Source organism: Pongo pygmaeus, chromosome 6 (assembly GCF_028885625.2).
Source record: "Pongo pygmaeus isolate AG05252 chromosome 6, NHGRI_mPonPyg2-v2.0_pri, whole genome shotgun sequence".
Taxonomy (NCBI): domain Eukaryota; kingdom Metazoa; phylum Chordata; class Mammalia; order Primates; family Hominidae; genus Pongo; species Pongo pygmaeus.
Genome location: NC_072379.2, coordinates 127,605,615 through 127,626,478, shown reverse-complemented (window position 1 = coordinate 127,626,478; position 20,864 = coordinate 127,605,615). Strand labels below are relative to the sequence as shown.

General features: G+C 41.5%; 1 protein-coding gene across 2 annotated transcripts in view; it reads right to left on the bottom strand.

The window, feature by feature from the left end:
* The window catches only part of CALU (calumenin), a 32,362-nt gene extending 16,379 nt beyond the window's left edge, over window positions 1-15,983 (bottom strand). The window contains exons 1-3 of one of the 2 annotated variants that reach the window (XM_054494142.2): window positions 15,595-15,983; window positions 6,259-6,490; window positions 351-544 (exon numbers count right to left, since the gene is read on the bottom strand). In XM_054494142.2, coding sequence (XP_054350117.1) covers window positions 351-544; window positions 6,259-6,479 — 415 coding nt within the window. In that variant the 5' untranslated portion in view covers window positions 6,480-6,490; window positions 15,595-15,983. Of the gene's footprint in view, window positions 1-350; window positions 545-617; window positions 812-6,258; window positions 6,491-15,594 lie in introns of both variants that reach the window. The other variant, XM_054494141.2, reaches the window with a different exon arrangement.
* Window positions 15,984-20,864: the final 4,881 nt, after the last annotated feature.

The window sequence follows — 20,864 nt, the reverse complement described above, 5'->3', positions numbered from 1 at the left end:
CAGCATCCCAAAGTGCTTATAGGCGTGAGCTATCGGCACCCGGCCCAATGTATTCTTTTAAATGAAATCTACTACAAAAATTGTCTCTATGAGGGATGACATAAAGAAAAAATGGTAAAATATATGTAAAATGCTAAAAATGTAGAAGATACCAGACTTCCAGACTTCAGAAAACGACAATTAAACAAATTTAAAAATACATAATATACAAATTTAAAATTAATAAAGGGAATTAGCTTAGCACTGAATTGAATTACTTAAAGATAAGCTTCCTTTCCTTTACTGTGTGACCCATTTGTTTCTTTGACTCAAGACTACGGTCCCTGCCAGGATGACATCTTGCCCCTTACCCAGGTAAGTGCCATAAGTCACGTTTCTGTACTCATCCCAGGAGATTAAGCCGTCTTGATTCATATCAAACTCCTGCCATTGGTTTTCAACATTGTCATATATGTATTTCTTCTGGGCGTGCTTAATCCAGGATTTCAGCTCCCCCTCCGTCACAAACCCATCTTTATCCGCGTCTATTTTATCTACAATCATTCTACAAGACAAAACAGTTACGTTTCAAGGTGCCAGCTCCACAAGGCTTTTTCCCCCAGATAGTAGGGACCTACCTAAAACGTAGCCGTAGGTGGCATTTTTATACTCCTCCCAGGAAACGAGGCCGTCCTCATTGAGGTCATGCCCCTTCCACTGTCGCTCTACATCCTCGTAAATCCAGCGCTTTTGTGCAAATTTAATCCAGTCTTTGAGCTCATCCACAGTGACAAACCCGTCCTTGTCGTCATCTATTTTACTTACAATCTTTCTGTAGAAAATGCAGAGAAATCCAGCAAAAGGTTAAAAAGACACAGAACTCTGGACTTTGCCAGGTGTGTGCCCAGGGCTAATGCACAGAAATAAAAAATTGTCTCCAAAACAAAACTGCCAGGCCAGCAACTGAAAAAAATGGTCCATTACTGGTCTGTAATAAGCCACGTGAATAAGGTCAACACCGTCACGGCTGGTGCACTTGGATCCAAAAGCAAACTCAGCCTATCTCTTTGCAGGTAGATTTCAGCCTATGGTTAGAATTCAGGAGTGAATATCCATTCCTATCCAAGTTTTCCACTCTTTGCATCAAACAACATGTAAAACTTTGTTTTTCCTTGTTTTCGTTTTTATTTTCTCTAATGAAGATGTGGCTGAACTTTATTTTTCTTTATTGCTTACAGAAGAGAAACTTCAATTCTTGGTAAATAATCATGGTTTTCTAAAAATTCAAAATAGTTACATCAGACTTCAAAAATTTAGCTGCTTTTAGAAAAAGTAACAATTTTGATAAAAATACAAAGATATCAGAAAAGTTCTGGGATCATTTATATCTCAAGGCAAGATTATTTTTAAAAAACAGATAAAAAGACAGGAAGATGCTTATCTAAAAAATGGCTAGCAGCTTTTAAATACTGTGTTGAACTGGATTTTTACAGGAAAACAGAGAACTCTGAGGAAATGATGTGGTGAGAATGTATATCTGATTATGAGAATGTTAATAAGCTGAGAGGGTTAGTATGTAGATTACAAAGCAAAACCACAAAGCTAAAGAATCAGTGGCTTTATGAAGCTTTATAAGTGTCTTTCTTCCAGATCTGTCATCTTATGGATTTAAAAATATGTCCATGATATGAAAACTTCTGTTTAAAGGTGCAATCACTTAACTATAGAGGCAAAGTCATCCTATGTAATGTCACCCAAGTAAGCACCCCAGTTTGGAATATGAAGTTGAAGTCAAAACTCCTAACAGAAGCGAAATCTTGGTATGCTCCTATGCTCTATTATTTGCAGGATTGAAAAGATTGTCACTTGGTAGCAAATAATGTCTTTCCCCAGCTTGTGTTCATTTCATGAATACAACATAGAAAAGTGATCAGAATTGAAGAGTACTACTAACACTATGAAAAGAGACTCATTTTGATACAGATCAGGTGTTAGATACAACTATTACTTAAATCCTGTAAGTAACTAGCATTTTCCTTCAGAGAATGTGTAACTGCTCTAAAATGTTAACAGGAAAGGTAAACCAGTAAGAAGTTATCTCTGGCCTGGTACGGTGGCTCACGCCTATAATCTCAGCACTTTGGGAGGCCGAGGTGGGCAGATCACCTGGCGGGAGGTGAGGAATTCGAGACCAGCCTGGCCAACATGGTGAAACCCAGTCTCTACTAAAAACACAAAAATTAGCCGGGCATGGTGGTGCATGCCTGTAATCTCAGCTATTCAGGAGGCTGAGGCAGGAGAATCTCTTGAACCTGGGAGGTGGCGGTTGCAATGAGCTGAGATCGCGCCACTGCACTCCAGCCCGGGCGACAGAGCGAGACTCCGTCTCAAAAAAAAAGAGAAGTTATCTCTTATATATCCTCTTCTATCTACACAGACATAAGGACAATTTTTGTTGTTGTAACTTTAGTCCTGTAGAATTTTAACACTATTCACAGATGAAGCTATACCAATATTGAAAAGTTCTACATTATTTATAATGGGACGCAGTTTGTGTTCAAATGATACTGGCTACCAATAGTGCCACTGTACAGTTCAGAAATAAAGGGCAAGGAAAAAGGGCAACCAGAAACTCTTCTATCCCCAAAAGATATTTTTAAACTATTATAAATAGCCTGAAGAGAAGGATCGCCCAGATAAAAAAAGACATATGACTGTTCAAGACGGGCTTTTCTTAATTAAGTTGGCTGAAGAGCATTCTATTCAATGCAAACATCTCAAATGGTTTAACCTAGGGGTTGGCAAACTTAAGAAAAAAATTTATTTTTTTTTACTTAAACAGAAATATAGTTTACAAGGCAAACTTCTTTTTTAAAAAAGGGACAGATAGTAAATATTTTTGACTTTGTGGGCAACATATGGTATGGTGTGTGTGTATTTTTTTTTTTTTTAACAAGCCTCTAAAAATGTGAAAGTCATTCTTATCTTGCTGATCATCAAGCCTGCAGGCAGTTGTGTAAGTACACTGGAAGTGGGCACGTCCTATTTTAGGCATAAGGCTCTAAATTATCATCTTTAAATGCCTGTGTAAATTTATAAAGCTAATGGTGTCACAGTCCTGTGACAGGGGAGAACCCTATGGATGCCACTAAATAAGCCTTTATTCTAGGACAGACACAATGCATTAGTGCACCTCATGTTATTTCTTTTAGGAGGTAGCACATATCTCTACATTTCAAGGAGCATAAAGCAAACCCTTCAGTTGTTTAAGAATTTGGATCAATAAATGGGCTCCAGAAGGGTGACTAATATTCCTGAAATTTTCAGTATGCAAAATTTTCTTATTTTGTTATTATTATTTTTCTAGATAGAGTCTTGCTCTGTCACCCAGGCTGGAGGGCAGTGGTACAATCACAGCTCACTGTAGCCTTGACCTTCCCGGCTGAAGGGATCCTCTCCTCTCAACCTCCTTAGTAGCTGGGACTACAGGCACATGCCACCATGCCTAGCTGATTTTTTAATTTGTTGTAGAGAGAGGGTCTCCCTATATTGCCCAAGCTGGTCTCGAACTCCTGAGCTCAAGCAATCCTCCTGGTTCAGCCTCTCAAAGTGCTGGGATTACAGCCGTGAGCCATTGCGCCTGGCCCAAAATTGTATATATAAGTGTGCACTTTTCTGAGGAAAAGTCCTTAGCTTTCATTAGACTCCCAAAGGGTCTGGGCCTGTGATCCCCAAAAGGATAATGAACTGCTCTAGTTCACTTCTATAGTAAATATATCAAGGATTTTTTTTTTTTTTTTGAGATGGAGTCTCGCTTTGTTGCCAGGCTGGAGTGCAGTGGTGCAATCTCGGCTCACTGCAACCTCTGCCTCCCAGGTTCAAGCAATTCTCCTGCCTCAGCCTCCCAAGTAGCTGGGACTACAGGCACGCGCCACCACGCCCAGCTAATGTTTGTATTTTTAGTAGAGATGGGATTTCACCATATTGGCCAGGATGGTCTTGATCTCTTGACCTCATAACCTGCCTCCCTCGGCCTCCCAAAGTGCTAGGATTACAGGCATGAGCCATTGCGCCCAGCCAGAGAACTTTTCTAATATTAAGAACCACTACCTCAAAACAAATCTTCATTTTAAGGATACATAAAATGGCCTATTTGTCAACATTCTTAATAAGAAAAAATACCTGAAACTTGTATATTGAATTGTTTTAAAATGCTTCCTGTGTTCTTTTAGCTATTATTATTAAAGATTTCAAAAACAGTCGTGAATTTTTGCAACTAAAGGCATAAACAATGACTTATCTCTTAATAATTACGTGCCTTATAGACAGATGGAAAAAAGGGGGAACCTGTTGTTCCCAGCTGGTATACATTACTCTACCAAAACAACGTTTGGAAATGCCACAGTAAATAAGTTTTTTAAAAGGTTCATGTGGGATTCTTGCTCCCAACAGTGTATAAAGTAGGGATATTTGTCACTACCAACAAAATTTGGGAGAAGCAAACAGTCTATTCACACATTCCATAAAAAACATGATTTTATCATCTTATTCTAATCAAATACAGAATCTGCATATGTGATGAACTTTTAACATTCACTGATCACAAAAAGGAATACTTTTACTGAAAACTGCCAGCAGAGCTTTATCCCTACCTGCAAGGAGCCAGAACATCCTCATTAAAGTACCATCTACCCTAAATGACACCAACCTAAGGGCCTTTCATTACTTTAGAGTAATTCTGTGAAAAAATATGTGCAGACCAAAATGTGGGTTGGACGTGCACAATATTAATGGGCGTGACATGAAGACTTAGAATACCCTCTGCATTTCTATTTTCTTTTCTTTTCTTTTTTTTTTTTTTGAGACAGCTCTGTTGCCCAGGCTGGAGTGCAGTGGCGCGATCTTGGCTCACTACAAGCTCCGCCTCCCGGGTTCACGCCATTCTCTCCTGCCTCAGCCTCCCGAGTAGCTGGGACTACAGGCAACCGCCACCACGCCCAGCTAATTTTTTTTTGTATTTTTAGTAGAGATGGGGTTTCACAGTGTTAGCCAGGATGGTCTTGATTTCTTGACCTCGTGATCCACCCGCCTCGGCCTCCCAAAGTGCTGGGATTACAGGCGTGAGCCACCGTTCCTGCCCTGCATTTCTATTTTCAGCCTGGAACGTTAGTACAGTTATTAGATTAAAACTGAAAGTGAGGATGGTCTCTCAAAGGAAAGCAACCTAATAGAAAACTAACTCTGTGATGCTTATCTATCTATACTTTCAAATGTTATGTGATAGTGCTCATTCCACATAGCAAAATATTATTTCTGTCAATGTTGAAGAATAAAACATTGTACCCTTCAGTCAGTAGATAACCCAATGAAAAAATAAATCTATTCTGCAGCATCTTCCAAGGCAAATCCTACAATGTCTTATGATCAAAATGCTACCCATCAAGGCAAAATATTTTTAGAAATTGCTATGTGTGGCACAACTTTCCACACAAATCTCTTGAATACAATTCAGAAAGTTGCACCAACAGTACTCACTGAGAAGAATATTTTTACAAAATTGACCTGCATTTTCTTCAAAAGGAAGGCTTTGGAAGGACCAAAAAAGACATTCTCAGATCCCCAATTAGAAATAATCAACTGGGATTCTACCAAATCCATTTTTCAGTTCAAAAGCTGTCTACCGAGAGAGCCAAAGAACCTGACTATGGCCCCGCTGTTACTGAAACAGTAACTCATACTCAGACATTAAGTTACAATTTTCTAAAAGACAAAGTTGGTTTGATTTTTGTTTTTTAATTAAGCAAATATCTGAGAATGAAAATAAAGAGGGTGAAGGACACCTTGGGAAATCATAAACTTTATAGGGATCCAATGTGCAGTTTATTAGCCCATCAAAGACTTGGCTTGTGCCAGGTCAGTAGGGTACACATAGTTTTTAAAAATTAAAAGCAGTAGAGATGAGAAGAGATGAGAAATCCCCCCACGCTATGTTCTTCTGGGAGCAAGATAATGTAGTTCAAGTTGGGTCTTGCAGTACTTGGTATTTTATGCAAAAATGATGCTTTGTAGAATGAGGCACAAACTGTTATTCAATTAAAAATGTATGAAATCAGGCACTTAATGAAATTTTAGAGGTACTAATTCCATGGTTAGCTTTCAGAAGATGTATTAATAGTTCAATATAACTTTACTCATAACTGAGCCAGAAAAGAAGAAAAGAATTAGCCTTTATAAAGAATGTCATTACCCACATTAGACCCCTGAGAGCTGGTACCTTACCCAAGCCTTTCCTTGCTCTCTTCTGGTGTCAGCTGATCAAAGGTCTTTGCTTCTTCAGCACCCAAGAAGGCATCATGGTCATAATCAAAACTCTGAGCATCATTGTGAACCTTGTCACTGAGCTGAGGCTCATGATGTACACGGTCCTTCTTTTCTGTGGGCTTGCTCAAGGCAAACGCTGTGCACAGGGACAGGCACATAAGAAACTGTCGCAGGTCCATGATAATTAGATCTTAAAGAAAATGAAAAGCAGTTAATTCAGGAGGCAGTATGCTTAATAACTAAATAAGAAATTAAAAGCTCACATCCGAGTTAAATTATTAATTTGATACACATCTATGCAAGTCTTTTATATTATCCAAAATATTACTTAATCCATAAAATAAGTATGGTGGAATATCAGACTCTTCAATTATTACGGTGAGAAATTTTTACCAGTTTCCTTCATCTGATTGTAGGCTGATAAGAAACTTATAGTTAAAATGTCCACTTTCTGTTTTCTTTCAAAAGATACCAAAGTAGAACTTTAATCCTTTTGCCCAAGTTCATAAGAATTAAAAATGAAAGAACCAAGATTTAAATGCTGACTCCAAATCCTTTACTTTTGGTATGCATTGGTGGTCTGGTCTTCAAACATGGCTGGTTATTTGAATCATCTAGGAAGCTTTAAGTTTCTCCTATTGATTTAGAATCTCTGAAGCTGAATTCAGACATTCGTAACTTTAAATGTTTTTCAGGTGATTCTGATGTTCATGAGATTAGGAACCAGTGAAATACTTGGCAGCTTCCTTGGTCTATAGCACCAAGTCTCCAACACCCAGGCTCAACCTTGAGTCACCTTCAAAGGCCAAATCATTCAGATGGCCTGGTCATAGATAAGAACTTCTTTATCCTTCTGCACAGTTGTTTCCCATGCTTGCCTAGGCATAAATACCACCTGTAGTACTGTTCAAAGTACAGATTTCCAGGCCCTGATTCAAATTTCCAGAATCTCTGTAGTCACAGGTGACCCTAATGTACAAGCACAAAGCTGGAACACTTGACTGAAAAATTTGACAAAAAACTTGCAAAGAAGCTGCAAAGTAGACATCTGTTTAGCACACTCTACTGATACCCCATGGTACTATCCAGAGTGGTTAAGGTCTCAGAGGAAAAAAAAAAATTAAAAATCAAGAAGAAGGGTTTTCAGGCTTTTACATTTTTTTCTTTCATCACTGGGAAAGCAGCTCAGTGAGGGAGGGCGGGAGGTCCTGAAATGGCAGAGGAGGACATATCAGTAGAGAGTGTAAAGTGTTCTAGAGTAAATACGACAACACAGTAAGACAAACAGAAATGTACCTAATGAGATAATGGGGTGGGGGGTGGGGGGCAGTCATTCCCAAGTGCCCCAGCCTCAAAAAAGGTACTGTTACTGATGATGTGAAGGTTAAGACTTAGGAAAATCCATCAGAAGAAGCAATGTGAAAGCAAGACCATGAAACCCACAGAGAAAGGGGCAGAAGATGGTACTTATCTTACTCTATTCCTATCAATGTTAGAACTTGGCTATGTTTCTCATCATTGTTTCATTCAATCCCATTAAAACACCCACATTTACAGACAAAGATACTTGTATTAAGATGTTCAATGATGACAGTTCATAATGATTAAAAAATCGGAAAACAAAAACAGAGAATTGGTAAAATATATTAAATCTCGATTATGGAAAAATACACAAAGGTTAAAAAGAATGGGCCAGGCGCAGTGGCTCACGCTTGTAATCCCAGCACACTGGGAGGCCAAGGCGGGTAGATCACAAGGTCAGGAGATTGAGACCATCCTGGCTAACACGGTGAAACCCTGTCTCTACTAAAAATACAAAAAATTAGCCGGGCGTGGTGGTGGGCGCCTGTAGTCCCAGCTACTTGGGAGGCTGAGGCAAGAGAATGGCGTGAACCCAGGAGGCAGAGCTTGCAGTGAGCCGAGATCGCGCCTCTACACTCCAGCCTGGGCTACAGAGCGAGACTCCGTCTCAAAAAAAAAAAAAAAAAAAAAAAAAAAAGAATGACATGAGGCCGGGGGTGGTGGCTCACGCCTGTAATCCCAAGACTTTGGGAGGCTAATGCAGGCGGATCACTTGCATCCGGGAGTTTAAGACAAGCCTGGGTGACAGCGAAACGCTGTCTCTACTAAAAATACAAAAATTAGCTGGGCATGGTGGCACACACCTGTAGTCTCAGCTACTCAGGAGGCTGAGGTGGGAGGATAGCTTGAACCCACCAGGTGGAGGTTGCAGTGAGCTGAGACTGTGCCACTGCACTCCAGCCTGGGTGACAGAGATCCTGTCTCGGAAAAAAAAAAAAAAGCAGCCAGGCATGGTGGCTCATGCCTGTAATCCCAGCACTTTGGGAGGCCGAGGCGAGAGGATCACTTGAGGTCAGGAGTTCAAGACCACCCTGGGAAATACGGTGAAACCCTGTCTCTACTAAAAATACAAAACTTTGCTGGGTGTGGTGGCGCACACCCGTAGTCCCAGCTACTCAGGAGGCTGAGGCATGACAAGTGCTGGAACCCAGGAGGCAGAGGCTGCAGTGAGCTGAGATCTCGCCACTGCACTTCAGTGACAGAGCGAGACCCTTTCTCAAAAAAAAAAAAAAAAAGAATGAGATGCATCTATCTGCAGTGAAATGGAAAATTCACCAAGATATGTCAAGAGAACAAAAAAAGCAAGGTGCAAAACAATGTCAAGATCTCATTTACATAAAAAGCAAAACAAAATTAAACAATCTCCCCAGCTTGTTTTTATTTGTATAAAATATAATATGCACATAAATGGTGTGGAAAGATAAACACCCATGTGTAAACAGTGGTAATCTCAAGGTTCATGGGAGAAGAGACAGGAATGGGGTGGGCTGGTAAGATTGGTGTGAAAGTGAACTTTAATACTGTATCCTGCTGTACTGTCTAATTTGTATGAACAGCACATTCTCATGTTTATTAGCTTTCTGTGTGTACCACTTGTAAAATATTGCTCTGGGTGAATAACACTGGCTGACCCTCCAATAATTCAACTGATCAATCAAATCATTTAAAGAGTAAACAGAAAATCCAAGATTTAGTGGCTCTATAAATACAACATTAAAGTGAGTATGCCTTTACTTCAGGGCAAAATGAAACTTCTATCTCAAACTATAAACAATTCTTTTTTTGAGACAGGGTCTTACTCTGTCACCCAGGCTAGATATAGTGGTGTGATGATAGCTCACTGCAGTCTGGTCCTCTGGGGCTCAGACCATCCTCCCACTTCAGCCTCCCAAGCAGCTGGGAATACAAGTGTGTACCACCATGCACAGCTAATTAAAAAAAAAATGTAGAGTCTCACTATGTTGCCCAGGCTGGTCTCAAGCGATCCTCCAGCCCTGGCCTCCCAAAGTGCTGGGATTACAGTCGTAAGCCACCATACCCAGCCTATAAACAAAGAATTCTTTAGATAAACAAAACTTCGGAAACAAAAAACAAAATTATATGTTGTTGATGTTTTGGGATATATCCCAACAATATGTATAATGACAGAGGCTTGCAGAATCAAGTAAAATCAAGAGTCACTTGCAACAAAGGATTTTCCATATGCCTAAGGGGACTTTGTCTTTAGGAAAATTTTACAAATGATTACATTCTCAAAATAAAATACAGCATAATACCCTAACAATTCTTGCCAACCCCAAATATTACAATATGAATAAATACTTATGTACTCTAACATTATCAGGGCCTGGAAAGGATACTGTACCAAGTTTTGAGACATGTAGCATACAGAAATGTAATAGATTGGTTCACTTTGTGATTTAGAGGGAAAACTACATTTATGTTTCAGGCTTAATATCTTGACACAAGGATACCAGAATTCCAAAGAGTAAAAGCCAAGTGATTTAGCTTTATCACTCACCCATTTCTCCTTCCTTCCCCTCTCCTGATTAAACTTCCAATCTCACCCCTTAAACAGGCTCCTCCATTCTGTCCATCAGTGCTTCTCAGGTCTCCACTACCCACAGTCTTTCCCAGACTGTGCTGTTCCTTCATGCTTGCTCCTCCCTTTCCCTCACCCAGTTTCTACCCTGCTGCCTCTGCTTCCTCACCGTCCAATGCTACCCTGAAACCTGGCTTCCTATTGATGAAACTGCCTACAAGGGTCATCAAGGACCCAGATGGACAAAGCCAATGGTCCATCTTTACTTCTTTATCTTTCTGCAGGGAGGAATGAAAAATCTGCACTTTAAATAAGTTCTACTTAAAAAAAAAAACAAAATGTCCTTTGTGCCCACATATATACCAACTCCTGGCTATTAGAAACTTTAACAAAAGGCCTCTTGTTTTATGAATATAGACACTAAAAACAAAAAACACCATCCATACCAAAACTGTACTAGATTTATCTAAAACCATATGGTTTTTGGTATGGAGCATGTATGTTCAAGCAGAAACAAAGGACATCTAAGACAAAGGATATTTTATGTGGGAAGATGTGAAAGGAACAGTAAAAAATAACTTCATACACAGCATTTGAAAAACTACATTAGTGCACTTCGTTTTCTTTTGTTGAGACTGAGTCTATCTCTGTCGCCCAGGATGGAGTGCAGTGGTGTGATCTTGGCTCACTGCAACCTCCACTTCCTGGATTCAAGTGATTCTCCTGCCTCAGCCTCCTGAATAGCTGGGATTACAGGCATGGTCTACCACGCCCGAATAATTTTTGTATTTTTAGTAGATACGGGGTTTCACCATGTTGTTCAGGTTGGTCTCGAACTCCTGACCTCAAGTGATCTTCCCGTCTTGGCCTCCCAAAGTGTCAGGATTACAGGTGTGAGCTACCATGACCAGCCAGTACACTTCATTTCTGAAGCATCTTTGTCTTTTCAACCAAATTGAAACCAAATGATACAAAGTTAATGGCCCTTCTCATTTTCCTCACCCACTTCAACACTTTATAAGTTTAGATTGGGCCAGCAGCAGTGGCTCACGCCTGTAATCCCAGCACTTTGGGGGGCCAAGGCGGATGGAATGCTGGAGTTCAAGACCAGCCTAGGCAATCCCATCTCCACCAAAAATACAAAAAATTAGCTGGATGTGGTGGCGCAGCTATAGTCCCAGCTACCCGGAAAGCTGAGGTGGGAGGACTGCCTGAGTCCCGGAGACACGAGGTTGCAGTGAGTCATGATCATGCCACCACACTCCAGCCTTGGTGAGGGAACAAGACCCTGTCTCAAAAAAAAAAAAAAAAAGTTTAAATTGGATACTTTTGTCCAAAAAGAAAAAAAAAGTTTAGAGGAATAGGTACAGATCACTTCTAGCTGGAAAGATCTTTGTGTACCCATTGGGCCATATATATTGATCACAATACTGGTCCAATGGATATACTATGGACATAATGGACAACATAATATTAGGAAAAATATGATACATATAAACAAAAGACCTAGCTGTATGAGCTTTTATCATGTGATCTAGAAAGTAAACCAATGGTTGTGAAAACTGAATCTCCCCACCTCCCATTTCTCAAACGAGTTTCCCTCTCTAAAATTCTGTCCCTCTTCCAGAAAGGGTAACATCTAATATTTTTTTCTTGGGAAAAAAAAAAATCTAGACCTGTACTGCCCAGTACAGTAGCCACTAGCCACATGTGACTATTAAGCACTTGAAATGTGGCTAGTGTGAATTGAGATTGGTATAAGTGTTACATTTCACATTGAAAGAATGGTATTTTATACATATTAGATTAAATATTATTAAAATTACTTTCACCTGTTTTAGATTTTCACCTGAAAATTTAAAATTACATATGTGGCTTGTATTATATTTTTATTGGACAGCACGTTAGACACAAACCAAAAGATTAGAACAGAAAATATATCCAGTAGCTACGATCCTTTTGTAGTATTAGTATGTCACCAATAATGGTCTTCTATAAAGTTGTTTTCATGAATCGTTCCAGTAATTTATAAAGAGAAAAGATTAACTGGGTTAAGTGTGATTTTAATAATAATGAGTCTTAAGAATTAGTTTCCTCGATCCATCCAAAAATGTCCTTAAAAGCTCTAAATTCTTATCACTTCTCCCTACCCCACCCTTCAGGTAAGAACTTAGAGCTTTCAAGGAAGTTTTTGTCCTTAGTGTCCATAGTGTATCCATTGGACCAGTATTGTGATCGATACATGGCCCAAACTTTCAATTTTGGTAAACTGCCATTGGTCACAGAATACTTAAATTGTTTCAGGGAAATTTAGACGTTTAAATTCAACTTCACAAGAACGTTAACACTGAGTGATCCAACAGTTATTCTGGTTGACCAAAGACCCATTGCTCAATGTTAACAATTGGGAGAAATGGGTGTGGTAGTAAAATTCCAGTTCTCTGAGCTGGATGGATATTCACCAGAAAAGGCATTTATTTCTCCATAACGCAGCAAAAGCAGGATCTCATTGTTTAACTGTTTACTTCAATTGGAGATTACAGGGAACAGCTTGATAGCAATTCAACTACACTAAGGCCCAGGTTATGAGATTTAGAAAATGAAGTTATCTTGTTATCTATCTGACATTCTTTACTTACAAACTTTAGTACTATACCAATGGACTATCACATAAAAGTGATGGCATCCTTCATGATTTGATAAAAGTCATGATACCAACACATAATTTATTTAATGTCTCTCTAGTGATGAAGTTACATCTGTTCATCAACACATTCTAATTATATTGTGTGATGGAGGGAATACATTTATAAGACAGCTGAGATAATAAAAGTGTAAAATCTGGCTGCAGAAGAAAAACCCTGAGAATGTCTGAAACTATTACTCAAGCTTCATTAGTTCTATAACCAAAGCAACCCAGCACAAACTTTAAATTTTTCTGGCTACAGAATAAAAAACTTTTTAAAGAAAAAAGTTCTAGAAATTCTGAGAGAAAAAAGTTTCCTTTTCGTTGACAAGTCTTAATACATAATCAATTGTGAGAGAAATGCTATTTGAAATGTAGGGACAGGAGCCTTGGTTTCTAGTTGTAATTTTGCTGTGCATGTGTAACATGCATGACATTGTTGAGAATTTGGTAGTTATTTTAGCTCAACCTTCCTTCAGTGCCAGATGTCTATAAATAAATTTAAGATCCTAGAAGACCTACCTACTATGATCACTCTAGCTGGAAGCCATCTGTTATCTTTTTTCTTTTTGGACAAAAAGGGTATGATCCAATCAAAACTTCTATAAAACTCGTTTGAACCACTCAATAACAATGACCATAGGTTACTTTAAGTTATCTCCTTAGCTCCCCTTTAGAATCTACATTTCTGGAAGAATGTCTACATATCAGCTAATACAAATTATTATCCCTATATTGTCCCTAATACACTGTCTTGCACTTTTTTGATACCAATACATTTTACTGGATTAATACATCTTACTGAATTAACTGGGTGGTACTTGGCAGCAATGTGGTTCCTGCCTGCTTGTGTTCTCCAACTTCCAATTCCGTTTACTGGATCTGGCAATCAGCCAGGAACAGGCAAAAGTGTTATTTCAGCTGTCTTAACTCTAATACATAAATTACTGCATCAGCAACATCCATACTTAAGAGTTCAGAGAGTGAGAATCTAGGGCCTTATGGCCTAGCTAGCATTTCCAATGGCTATCCTTGGCTACACCTCTGTCTTTTCAATATCCCTGGTATACCTACGTTACAGAAAATCTGTGTTAACACCAATGTACTAGGGTGTGGAGTTGTATACCTCTAGTCTCAGCTACTTGGGAGGCTGAGGCAGGAGGACTGCTTGAGCATGGGAGTTCAAGGCTCCACCTGGGCAACACAGTGAGACCCTCAACTCTAAAATAAATAAATTTTAAAAAATAACACCAATATATAGATCCCAATACTGCTCTAATGGATATTAAGTGCTATCAATAAATACTTCTTGACACATCACTGGATGAATGAAAACAATGATTATATTGAGAGTGACAATGAGTTGGTTTCAAAGCTATATTGAGTACTATTCACTCAGGCATACTCAATACATTTTTGTGAACTCATGGCTTTCCTACTCGTGATTCTCAAAAGAATCCTATTGGAACCCCCCCACCCCCCAACCACAGTAAAACCTCAGATTAGGTCTTGGCAAACTCATTTTCTTGACAAATACAATTTAGAGGTTATAGCTGGTCCCTCATTTGGATTATACTATATAAATTCTTCAGTGATGACTGTCGTTTGGTATTTGGTTAATTAAATCTACTGAGTGAGGTCAAACTTGCATTTGTCTTGTGTCAAGTTCCATTCTATGGCAAAGACTAATTTAACAGAGATTCCAAGGTTCTCTGCCTCCAAGCTGAATAAGCTACCAGAACAAAAAATAACTAGAAGCCACCTTATTCCCAATTCATTAACGTTGACTTCATGGTCCATGCCAGAAAATGAATGCAATTCAATTCTCAAAGACACTATTCTAGAATTTTATACACTTAGGAAGTCAGATCACAGGCTCAAAAGTTTTAGCAGGAGACCCACGGAGCTTGTGCCTTGATGTAAAAGCAGCTTTTGAAACTGCAAGCCACTCTACGCTTAATCACGGCAGCTATAGGGAATTAAGTTTATTTCTGACCGCAGCATGCTAAAAATCAGTAGGATATGGGGCTAGACGCAATGAAAAACGTAAAAAAAATTAATTCCCCAATAAAGCTTTAAAAACTATTTTCCGTCGCTAACTGAAGTACGTAGCGAAATATGGAAGGGCTAAACATTCGGTTTTTCTTTAAAATCATAGATATCACCTAGTGTCGTCACTCGTTCTTTCCCCCCTTGTTTCTGCACCCTTTAGGTGAGTGAACACGACCTTGGCAGATGCACCCTACTTTCGGGATGTGGCCTTGGGGCGGGGCTGGCAGATACAAGCAGGATGGTGAGTGGGAGGCGGCAAGGAACTGTTACAATAACACCATCTAAATGCCCTCCGACCTTCCGGAGGCAAAAAGTGACCCTCTGGTGCCAGGGACTCGGTGAGTGGCATGAACTAGAGACGGAGGACCAGGACGCAGCAAACCAGGCACAGAACAGTACCCAACGGGACGGAGTTCGACCGGACCAGCCCCCTTCCCAGAGCGCGCGGGAAGACGGGCGGCGGCCTCCATCCCAGGCTGCACACCGAGGGCCCCGGGATCTCCAGCAGGATCAGGCCTGGGACCCGGGCGCCAGCAGAGACAGCGGCCCCGAGTAAGGCAGTCTCCTGCCGCGCCGAGAACAAGACCGGGGACAGAAAGAAAGCGAATAAAGATGAGGCAGTGGTGAAGGGGCTGGGCGTCACCGTACTTACCTTTCCTCGTAGCCCCCACAGCACAGGATGCCGTGGCCGCCGCTCACCCACCGGCTCAGCTCACGCGCGCAAGCACCGCCCAACCGGAAGCGGGTCCGCGTCCCGCCCTCATCCGCCTCGCCGGCGGCCTTCCGACCAATCATCAGCAAACCCGCCGCTGACGCATAGCTTCCCCGAGTAGCCATTGGTCTAACAATCGCATAGCTGGGATTGGCTGGAAAGCGCCACGTCCCCGGGACCGCGCCGAGTTGCGTGGAGCGGATTCCCGCCCAACTCTCGTCCCCGGGCTTGTTGGGACGGCGGGCTCCAGCCCCAGCCCCAGCCCCATCCCCAGCTGAGTACTGCGGGTGGCGTGGGCGCGGCCGTGTGGCCGCCACGTCCCCATTCACAGCTCATGACTCTGCTTCCACAGGGCTTCTTAGACTATCCTGCTAGTTATCTTCATTCCCACAAGACCACCAGGGCGGAATTAATCCGACTGAATCAGTCACTAACTTTATTGAACAATCCCAACTTTTTCTTTCCCTTCATCTCTGCGTCCTGTGCTATCTACAGGAGGCTCTTCAGTCTTTGGCACCAGTGTATCTTTTAGCTCCATCTCCCAACACTCCCCCTCATCTTGCGCTCTGGGCATCATCATCTGTTTCCTAACAACCGGTCCTTTTTCATCTCTTAAGATTTTTGATCAAGAGGCTTCCTCTGCCAGGAATAAGTGCGTTTTCCTGATTTTCTGCCTTGCCAATAGAAGTCCCGGTTCGGATGTTAGCTCTAGAAGCCTTCCCTGACCTCACTAAGCATAATTCTTAACCTTATTTACCATCATAGCTGTTTATAGCTTCAGTACGCTTTGCCATATTCTGCTATAAAATGTAGCTTATCCATCTGTCCTCTTCTAGAGTAAGCTCCTGGGTAGGTATCTGTCTATTCATCTTTATATCTGCAGCTCTGAGCTTACTGCCCAGCTCTGTAATGTTAAGTGAAGGGAATGGGCCGAACCCGTTGCACGTCCCTGAAAATTTAATTTCATGTCATGAAATTAAAACAAGTATCAAATAAAGGCTACTATAGCTTCAACACAAATGGAATATAAACCTGTGGCATTCTTAGCACATAAAGCCTCTATAGTTTAAAATCAAATTGAGACAAGTTGTAAGCTCATGAAACAGTTAAGCTGATGAAAGCAAGCTCGTTACTGTCAACGTGAAAGGTTTACAACTAATCCTTCCGGCATTCAAAGGAATGTCAGTGACCCTTGGTGGTAGTCAGGGAAGGCTTCAGAGGAAGATATGACTAAGGCTGGACTAAGGAAGTCCCAAATGGACTATTCAGCAAGAAGAGTAATAGGAATAAGGACAAGTGGAGGGCAGAGTGGGAGTTAAATTCTCAGGCCAGGTAGCAAATGGGTAAAAAAGGGGTGGGGGGAAACAATGAAAGGAAAGCATGGATAGTAAGTTTGGAGAGATAATGGAAGATCTTGTCAATTTGAGGAGGCTGAACCGAAGACAGTGGGAACTGTGGGTCTTCCTGGGAAGGTTTCTAAGCTTGTGCCTACAGGGAAGCCATCTAATGGGTATTAACAATAAAACAGGCTGCCTCAGGAGGCATTATTTCAAAACCAGTTTTTAAAATACCTCCTTAAGGATCACTTGAGGCCAGGAGTTCGAGACCAGCCTGGGCAAAATAACGAGACCCTTCCTCCCCCTATCTCTACTAAAAACAAAAATTAAAAATTAGCTGGGTGTGGTGGCACACACATGTAGTTCAAGCTAGTTGCTTTAGCCCAGGAGGTTGAGGCTGCAATGAACTATGATTGTGCCACTTCACTCCAGCCTGGGCAACAGAGCAAGACCCTTTCTCTTAAAAAATAAAAATAAAAATAATAACTTCTTAAAGTCAGGCACTGTGTTAGGTGCTGGTGAACCCAAAGTAAATAGAACATCGTCCCTGTCCTCAAGGAACTCAGCTTAATGGTGTGCCATCCATCCTGGAATTGTCCTAGTAAAGGCTAAACAGGTAATGAGGGTGCCAGAGATGGGGCCCTCCAACCCTGAGGTTACCTAGTGGAGAAGGGCCTGGCCTAGCAAGGGAAAGGGAAATGGAAATGAACCCTTATATACAAGAGTTTTTTTTGTCTGTTTGTTTTATTTTTTTTTTTCTTTTTTTTTTTTTTTGAGATGGAGTTTTGCTTTTGTCGCCCAGGCTGTGTAGTGCAATGGTGTGACCTTGGCTCACTGCGACCTCCGCCTCCTAGGTTCAAGTGATTCTCCTGCCTCAGCCTCCCAAGTAACTGGGATTACAGGTATGTGCCACCACGCTTGGCTAATTTTTGTATTTTTAGTAGAGACAAGGTTTCACCACGTTGGTCAGGCCAATGTCGAACTCCTGACCTCTAGTGATCCGCCTGCCTCAGCCTCCCAAAGTGCTGGGATTACAGGCATGAGCCACTGTGCCCGGCCACAAGAGAGATTTCAAAAGTGGAAATAAATCCTGAGCTTAGTGACCACTTGAATGAAAGAAATGAAGAAGGAGCACACAAAAGTTAAAAGGTTTAATCATGCGAGACTAGGAGAATGAGCTAGATGCATGGAATGAGGGAAGTCCGTTGAGTTCAAGACATAGGAAGTCTATGCGACGGTGCGACATCTAAAGAGAAAGAGCCAAGAGCCGGGAGGAGATACTTACTTGGGAGGGGTTGTTGGCCAGGAGATGGCTGATGGAGCCATGAGAACAGATAAACTTTTTGAGGAGACGAAAGCAGATTAGGCCTCATGGGAGCCCCAGAGTTAGAAAGTAGGTGGAGGAAGGAAGAAAAGGACCTGAGGGACAACACATATTAGAAATGCTGCCAATAGCTGCACCCAAGGCCATCGAGTGAGAGCAGCACTGAAGGACTGCTTGTGGCCAGCATGATGGTGTCACCACAAAAGGCTGACATTCATCTCCAAGCTTCCCATCTCTGCTCATGGGTGCTACTGAACCTTCAATGTTTCCTGTGTGCAGACACTGTTCTAGGAACTGGGGATACAGCAGTGAACAAAATTAAGTCTGTCATGGTGCTTATATTCTGGTGTGTAGAGGTAGGTGAGACAGCCCATAAACAAGATAAAAAAGCAACATACATAGAATGAGAGGTGGTGACAGGTGCTGTTATCTGAAAAACCAGGGTTTGTTCGCTTAGTGAGTAACAAACAATGCAAAACTCAGTTTTTGATCAATAGCAGTTTTATTACTTGGCATATGTAAGAAGGATACTGGGAATGTTCTCTAAAGCAGTGTCTCCCCAAGGGAAAGTGACAGGAGGGTTTTACGGGGTGATGGAGAGGGTGCAAAATCACATGTAGAGGAGGGGTCCCAGTGGCACAGACGAGTGAGTCATTATGCCAGAACATAGATGGCATGTTATGGCAATGAAGCTATAGCTCCTCCTAGGGTGGAGACTTTGGCATGGTCAAGAGAAAAGTTGATTCAGTTCATCTATAAATTGCCAGGAGCAAGGAGCTGGTTCAAACCAACAAGGTGACCACATTTCATGCAGGGTTTGGGGAAGAACAGGCTGCAGGGCAGAAAGCTGTAAAACAGGCTGATTGCTCGAGTTGACTGAATTCCTTTTATCCTTGGAGACCCTGATATGGTTTGGATCTGTGTCCCTGCCCAAATCTCATGTCAAATTGTAAACCCTAGTATTGGAGGAGGGGCCTGGTGGGAGGTGATTGGATCGTGGGGCGGAGTTCTCATGAATGGTTTAGCACCATCCCCGCTTGGTACTGTATAGTGAGTGATTTCTAATGAGATCTGTTCATTTAAAGTCTGTGGCACCTCCCCCACCCCTTCCTCCTGCTCCAGCCATGCAAGACGTATCTGCTTCCCCATTGCCTTCTGCCATAATTTCCCTGAGGCCTCCCAAGAAGCAGAAGCCACTGTGCTTCCTGTATGGCTGCAGAACTGTGAGCCAATTAAATCTCTTTTCTTTGTAAATTACCCAGTCTCAGGTATTTCTTTATAGCAATACAAGAATGGACTAATACAGACCCTCTCTGTCTGCTTACATAAGGAGAAAAATAAGGCAGGAAAGGAGAACAGTGAGTGTTGGGACTATCAGGAGTGGTGTTGCCATCTCAGAAAAGGTGGCCAGGGAAGCTCATGAGAGGGTGACACGTGAGTGAACATCTGAAGGTGGTGAACATTCCAGGAAAAGGGAACACCAAGGCAAGGCCCTGAGTTGGGAGTATGTTTGAAGTGTTTGAGGAGCAACTGGAAGCCAGTGGGACTGCAGTAGAGTAGCAAGGAGAGTAGAGGACATGAGGTCAGAGAGGGAGCAACAGGAATGGGGGGGGAGAGAGGGACACCATGTAGGGCCTTTAGGCTATTGCAAGGACTTTAGCTTTTGCTATGATGAGTGAGAGGATATGAAGACTGACTATTCGCTAAATTGTTTCTTCTTCTTTCTGTGGACCCAGCTAGACTACATTTCCCAGCCTCCCTTGCAGTGTGGTCATATGACTGAGCTCTGACTGAAGGAAGGAGGGTGGAGATGTTGTACACTACTTCCAGTACTGGCCGTACAGACCTGCCATGTGTAATTCTCCAAGCTCATTCTCTCTGTGGCTAGAAGCTGTGTATTGCAGATGGCAGAGCCACAAGATGGAAGAAGCCCAGGTTCCTGTGAAACTGCCACTCAGCTTTTGAACCAGGAACACCATTTTTGGACTCTTTGTGAATGAGAAGTAGAACTTCTATTAGCTATTTTATGCCATTGATATATTAGGATTTATCTCTTTCAGAGCTAGCATTGCCTTAACTAATACAGAAGGGAAACCATTGGAAGGTTTTGAGCAGAGAAGAAACATGATCTAAGATTTTTAAAGGATCACATTAGACTGAAAGGGAGTAAGGTTAGGAATGGAGTGCATTTAGGAGGTGTTTGCAACAATCCAGGTGAGTGATGATGATGGTTTGGTCCAGGTTGGTAGCAGTGGAAGTAGTGAGAATATCAAATTCTGAATATATTTTGAAAGTAGTTTGAAAGGATTTCCTAATGGGTTGGAAATAGGGTGGAGAGAAAGAGAGGAGTTAAGGATGACTCCAAGGTTTTGAGCAAGTAGAAAAATGAGGCTTCCACTTATTAGGATGGAGAAGACTTTAGAGAGAACAAAATTTTGAGGGATAATTTTTTTTTTTTTTTTTTTTTTTTTTTTGGAGACAGAGTTTCTCTCTGTCGCCCAGGCTGGAGTGCAGTGGTGTGATCTCAGCTCACTGCAACCTCCACCTCC